This window comes from Clytia hemisphaerica, unplaced genomic scaffold (genome assembly GCF_902728285.1).
Source record: "Clytia hemisphaerica strain Z4C2 unplaced genomic scaffold, Clytia hemisphaerica genome assembly, whole genome shotgun sequence".
In the NCBI taxonomy this organism is placed as follows: domain Eukaryota; kingdom Metazoa; phylum Cnidaria; class Hydrozoa; order Leptothecata; family Clytiidae; genus Clytia; species Clytia hemisphaerica.
The window spans coordinates 123,001-129,785 of record NW_027104406.1 but is presented as its reverse complement, the minus strand read 5'-3'; the positions used below and the strand labels follow the sequence as shown (position 1 = coordinate 129,785).

The following is a 6,785-nucleotide window of genomic DNA, read 5'->3' as shown; positions in this document are numbered from 1 at the left end:
TGATACCCCATATAAACACGATGTGACATGAAAGTGAAGAGACATGATTTGTTGGTTTTTGTTTGATTTGTTGACTCATATATCTCATGGCAAATGGGATAGCAAATGACTTTTCATGTATTGCTTGGCTCTACATATGATACCTCTTACTTTGAACACCTCCAGAATGTTGAAAAAAGCATTTTACGAGATAAGTTTCAATTATAATTTTCATGGAAATTTTTAATCGACAGATTTGGCTTGGCGTCAGTTTTGTTTGGTTGATGTTTGGTATCGTGATCATTAAAAGCAATGAAATGCCACACAGTCACTCTACACATGATGCCTCCAGCCATGATTGGTATCAGAATGTTGGAAAAAAAACATTTTACGAGAAATTGTTGATAGAAATTATATTGACTTATTTTTACAATTTTGGCGTTGTGGGTTTAGTTGGTTGATAATGTTTACACTGTGGGATGGTTTTCAAAAAACTGTTACATTGATTGTTGTTTGTTGGAATTGATTACCAAAAAAAGAGAGAACTTTTTGTGATTAATACTTTATTTTTTTCATGAATCGAAAAAACCGTGTGGATAGTATGTCTTGTAGTAACCAATGCAGTGTCTGTTTTCAAATTTTGAAAGCTCTATACCTACTGAAATGAAGCTCTGACTAGCTCTGTTTTTTAAACTTTGAACCATGTTTTTTTCTTTGTTGCTATTAAAGATAGATTTTTAAGTAAATTTATGGTAAAGTTTTAGTTTTTGAGTTTAGTTCGGTGTACATACAGTAGTATTTTTTCAGTAATCCTTCCTTGTAAATATAGTTCCATTTAACCAGACTCATTGCCCTCATTATATTCGAATTTGTATTTTTTTAGGACTGATAAGTACATATTTTTAAACACCAAAACAAACAACATGCCAGTTCTTTCTGGACAAATATATGTATACTTTATTGTTGTGTGCTTTGAGTTCTATTTTAATTAACCCTCTCAACTGCTGATCTTTCAACTATCATTTAGGAGTATAGAATGGGCTTCCATAGTACCATTTTCTCTAAGTATTTTGTGCAAATTTTCAACAAAGTAGACTTCTTGACTGTCCTTGTCCCTTATGTTAAAGTTGTTCTGATGGAGGACATTACTATTTTTGGTAGCCTTCACATATCAATAAGGAGCTTTGGTGTAAATGTTTTTTCTGATGAAATCATACTAATCTGAAACTATTAGGCCTATATGAACTTTCTAGAACAATAATCTTGCTCCAATCTTGAGAAACACTGGAAAAATAGGTTAGCATTCCCTGCCATAATTTCACAGATTTCCTCTGCTTTCTGCTTGAAAACGCTGTCGTATAGCCGAAAACGAAAGTGAAACTGTGAAAACGTCCGCAAATTCGAGCCCAGTCCTCTTCCGAGACGGAGGCTAAAGATTGGTCAGAAAAAGGAAAATAAAAATATTTTTTGCTTATATCAGCATAATATAACAATAGGCAGACACTGTCCTGATATGAAATATGTGTCTGATACGAAACGGGAACACTTATATAAAAATAAAACCTTTAACCAAGGAACTTCTATAAAAATAGATGTTCCTTGCTTTAACTGGTTGAAGTTTGCTCTGATATTATTATAACGGATTGGGACACGAGGATGAACTCAGTTAAAGACCGGATCTTGTGTAACAGTGATTCATGTTTTCCTTTGAATGTTTTGATATCAATCAACAGTCTAGAATAACTTTATTAAAATTAACAATTTTCAAAGTTATCTTGTTTTAGGTAAACAGATTCAAAAGATTTCATAGATTTTCATTGGTTGGATATACAAGTTTCTTGAAGAAATGTGGTGTTGTGCTATCTTGGCATTGGTGTCTACTGTTTTGATAAAAGGTGAGATAATACTGTAATCATTGACCTTTATAGGTCAGAGGACTGGATTGGGCAAAGTTTCTCGATCCCGGCTAAGAAAAATCTTTGATCGGAGTTTTTTTGAAAGAAGTATCCTTTAGGTATACTACCCATAATGGGTGAAATAATTTATGAACGGAAAATTTGATTGAATTATGAATTGACCCACGTCGAATAGTTCTACCAATAGGGTACCAATTAAAAAAAACTATGATCAAGGATATAGCTTGGTCTAAGGTAGTGAATAATAATGTCACACGGTAAGGTTTGTTTCATTCTTAATATCAAACTATGAGCTATTCTATTGGTTCAGACTGACGTTTGTATAAAAATGAGTCAAAACTTGTGCTCGTTAAATGTGAAAATGTGCTCAAAGTGTTCTTCCAAATCAATGGAGTTTTGACATTCTCAGATTCTGTTGCCAGATTCCACGATGGTGATATTCTGAGCATAGTCTTAATTTTTTAGACAGATTCATCATGAATGTTCTTTTAGAGTGTATTATTGTAATAAAAAGGCGTGTATCGAATTATCTGCAAAAAAGGCTTGAATGACATTAGGGAAAGAACTAACGAGGAAAAAATATAAAGATAACACCACCTTTTTCCAGGTAATGATGGAATTCAACCTACTTATCTATCGCTATCTATCAACAATCATCTCGATCGAAGTATCACCATCAAAGCCAAATATGGTGAAATAAAACCAAAAACTATCCAGCCTTCTGACAAACAGACTCTTGTTGATTATAAAGACATCAAAATACGCGAAATCGCCTTCGAAGCTTTTGATATGATGACTGGAGTTCCATTAGCCTTGAATGGGGACCGCATACTGAAATTGAAAACAAGCTTTGAACGTTACAAGGTGCATATCGTCGATGTCAAACCTTTAGGTAAACTACGCAACCTCTTTTACGCTCCTATCAAAACACTGGAGCTTCGGATTTTTCTATTTTTCCCTAAACAGAAACAAGGTTCAATTGAAACTTTCCAACTTGAAAACATTGGAAGCATGGATTGGTATCATTTAAATTGTTGTTAAAAGAAACAACTGATCTTCTTCTCGTCATACATATTAGTTAGGAAACAAAGAGAATCTGATCAAAATGTTAGAACATTGAATATAATGAATCAACGGATCCTGCACTAATGTACTTCCCAGTTTTCTCACCGGCAAGCGAGAGGTCGTGGGTTCAATTCCCACTCGATTCTTTGAGAAAACTGTGAAGTACATTAGTGCAGGATCCGTTGATTCATTACCTATAAGTAATACGCACTTGATTTCACATATTGAATATAATATTGTGTTAAACCTTTTTAAAGGTTTTATTTTTACATAAGTGTTTCCGTTTCATATCAGACACATATTTTCATATCAGGACAGTGTCTACCTATTGTTATATGATGCTGATATATAAGCAAAAAATTGTTTTCTGTTTCCTCTTTCTGACCAGTCTTGCTCCATATATGTGTCGATCCAATGCGAAAAAGCTTGTGAATTTAAATTGATGAGCAAGGAAACGATATCACTCTTATTTAAAAACAAAACCTTTAAATCCTGTACTTGTTTAATTTTACAAGTGATAAATTAATGCGTTATCTGTTCAACACTTTGGCCAAACAAAAATATCCTCTAGATTTCACCAATATGTTTTCTTTTTCAGCCTTGGATTACATGCCATCCTATCTATACACCTTCAAAAACAATGAATTGACTGGTTACCCGTTTTTAAATCCGGTCGGGAACACCACTCCCACAATCGGTAATTTAGGAATCGATTTATCAAAAACGGAATTAGTTGGTGAAATAAGAGGTTGTTTTTTGAAGCCAGACGATTGTACAAATGGAACGACCATTGGTGTCAAACTGAAATTCGAAAACATATCAACTGATAACTCACAGAGACCAAAAATTCAATATATTTTACGTTCTCATGGGATTGAACTTATCAAAGATCAGTATAAAAGGCTTTGTGGGTTGGTTCGATCACATTATCCGAGCAGGGAATGGAAGGTAAGCTTTAAAGAGAGAGGGCACCAATCAACACTACCGTAAGTTGGTCTAATGTCGACACCCCTCTTCTAATTTCGACACCTTTCTTTGGAAATAGGAATAATGGGAAGGTCGGAATAACTGATTGAAACTATTTTTCTTTGGTTAGCGATTAGAAGAGAGGAACAAATCTTTAGTCTATCAGTAGTTGTGACCTTCCTATCTTTAAAGAAGGGTGTCGAAATTAGAAAAAGGGTGTCAATATTAGACCAACTTACGATATATGCCTAAAAGTGATTAGGTCTAGTTTTCCAGAGTGGAATGACGTCCAGAAATAGATAAACCTAAAAAGGATTAATCCCAGGAAGGAACGAAGTCAAAACAAAGTTTTGTAAAGACATTGTATGGGCTAGTTCGATCACATGATCAAGTTCTCCATCAAAAGCCAAAGTGTTTTCTGTAACTTTTTTGTAAGAGAATGGATGGGTAGTGACTACTTTAAACTTTTTGTACATTATTCTTTCACATTCTGTCCAACCACTTTTTCATAGAGTTCATCCAATATCGTTTTTCCCACAAGCCTAAAATTATACATTCTTTCCTTCAAGGTTTGTTTCAGAGGCGTCCCTACGTCCATTTGGATTTATCTTACACTAGCCTGGCACCCTAGACGTGGCATCAAAATGTACATCAATTCGAGGCTTGTCAAAACTAATAGATATGGTCGAACAATCAATCAAAGATTATCCATTCAAAAAACATTAAGACTAGGTGATGGTCATCCTGATTGCAGATTAGCCTCACTGTCACTGGTAAACAAACAGTTAGATGAATCACAGGCTGGTCTTTTGATGTTATTCTTCTGGAAAGGTAAATTCCCTTTAGCAATTTAGTCTCGCGGGTTACATTTATTCGACCACCCACACAATTCAAAATTGATTAGTTTCGTTATTTCGTTTAAATTTAAAGTGACTTTGCTTTATGTTCTCTCGTACCCTTTCTCTTAGTCTGCTTTTTTATGATTTTCATTGCTTACGAAAGGCATTATCATGTTCATTATCAAAATCAAAAAGTGTGTCAGCTGCTATGGGTACAATGGGCTTTTCCAGAAAAAATTTTACCCCCACTGTTGAGGATATTGATTTTTGGAAGTATCGAACTCCCTAGATATCCTACTTCCTGGATATGAGTTATAAAGATGCTTACCCCTGGATATCATATTTTTTACTTGAAAAGACACTTTACCCCCTGGATATCCACTCCCTTGTAGCTATTTAACCCCCTGGTTATTCACTTTTGAACAAAAATCGTTAATCCCCTGGATATCCGATATCCTCAACAGGGGGGCACTGACTATTTCTGGAAAAGCCCAATATTACTACTTCTTTCTTCATACAAAGGTTACAAAAACGATGCCTCGTATTTTTACTGATTTTTTGTGCTTTATTTCATTATTTCAGGTGATCATCAACTCTTTTGGACACATGTTGAATTTTACAACTTTGCTTTACTCAATGCTGATGTCAGTATGAATGGAAAACATAAATATCGAATGCGACCGAACACTTTCGTAACCATTACCTCAAAAAACCTGATCGAAGATGGACACTCGACTGCTATTGTTGTCCGCGCGATTGTAGCAAATGGAAAACAACTCTATGTAAACAGGAGATTGAATTCATTGAAATTTATAATGAAAGACTCAGTGTTAAATCATCATCAAATACTGATAACTCATAAACTTTATAAAGTAATCAACCTATGAAAGATCGTTACTAAAAGGAATATTTCACTCTTTTATCGCATGAGTCAGTTCGGCGAAATCTTACCTATTTTGAATCTTTGCCAAGACTTTTGGTTATAAGTCTTTGATCTTTGGAAGTCCTAAAATCATAAGAGAACCACTAGCCTACCAAAAGGTGCCTCCTAAAGAATATTCGTTTGTGTTGATTTGTTGAATGTTGGAATTTCCCAACAGTCGACTCTTGTTTATACTAACTTCTATTATTCGAATCATTCTATAATTCGAACTTATTCTGAGTTCTGGTCATAGGGAAATCCTCTTACAGTGCTCTATATAGTTCGAATGAATCTCTCTGTTATTCGAACAAATAAGATTCCCTGTCCGAGTTCGAATTAGCGAGAGTTAACTGTATGCCTGTTTTCGAAGGAATGGTAGAAGAACTCTGTAAACACAGACTCTATCCGCCGCGCAACATATTACGTTAGCAGTTTTCATCCAGTAAAAAGGAGAAATAGCCAGATTTTTCGTGCCTGCTTCGTTAACGTAGTAGCTGTAAACTTATTCTTTTTAAAGCATGTGAAAAACGCTCAAGATTTCGCTTCACTTTAAGCTGTACGCATTTGATAAATTTTGATAATGACTGATGTGATATGATTTCTCCTTCGTTTTTCAAGTAAAGACGCGCAGAAAACATAAACCGTTCACTCAGCCTGTTCGATAACAACCCGGGGGGGGTTACTCATATGATCTGGCCTACGTCATGTGCCGCGCTTAAGGATGGGTTTTTTTCTGCATCCCAAAATGCACTGTAAGAGTGTGATTCTGTGAGATTGCACTGCAAGGGTCGAATTTTAAAACAAATTCAAAATATTTGTTAAAAAGAAAGGTTTTTACTTCTCGTTTGTTTGGAAAAGTTTCTATTGTCTGATAATTACAGCTGACAAGAATAATTTTCTCAGTTTTTATTTGAAACAGAAAATTTCCCAAGCTTCTTCTCTTCACGCAGATTTATAGCTGAGAAATATAGTGCACTATAATAAGGGTTGGGTAAATCAAGAGAAAATGCACTGAAAGGGTACCTTTTCAGCCATATTCATTGGGTACGATTTTGAAAAGCATATTTTGCGCGGCACATACCGTCGTTTCAAAATCGA

General features: G+C 34.8%; 1 protein-coding gene across 1 annotated transcript; it reads left to right on the top strand.

Moving 5' to 3' along the window:
• Positions 1-1,752: 1,752 nt before the first annotated feature.
• On the top strand, positions 1,753-5,670 carry LOC136820032 (uncharacterized). Its single transcript, XM_067076269.1, has 5 exons — positions 1,753-1,874; positions 2,503-2,787; positions 3,559-3,908; positions 4,496-4,757; positions 5,348-5,670. Exons 1-5 carry the CDS (start codon positions 1,826-1,828, stop codon positions 5,650-5,652), a joined length of 1,251 nt encoding a protein of 416 aa, XP_066932370.1. The 5' UTR covers positions 1,753-1,825; the 3' UTR covers positions 5,653-5,670.
• The last annotated feature ends 1,115 nt before the right edge of the window (positions 5,671-6,785 follow it).

Bases quoted from the DNA above. Each gene is read 5' to 3' on its own strand.
- LOC136820032 (XM_067076269.1), top strand. From the start codon at position 1,826: ATGTGGTGTTGTGCTATCTTGGCATTGGTGTCTACTGTTTTGATAAAA. The intron at 1,875-2,502 runs GTGAGATAATAC...ACCTTTTTCCAG, and splicing joins GTCTACTGTTTTGATAAAAG to GTAATGATGGAATTCAACCT. The intron at 2,788-3,558 runs GTAAACTACGCA...TTTCTTTTTCAG, and splicing joins CGTCGATGTCAAACCTTTAG to CCTTGGATTACATGCCATCC.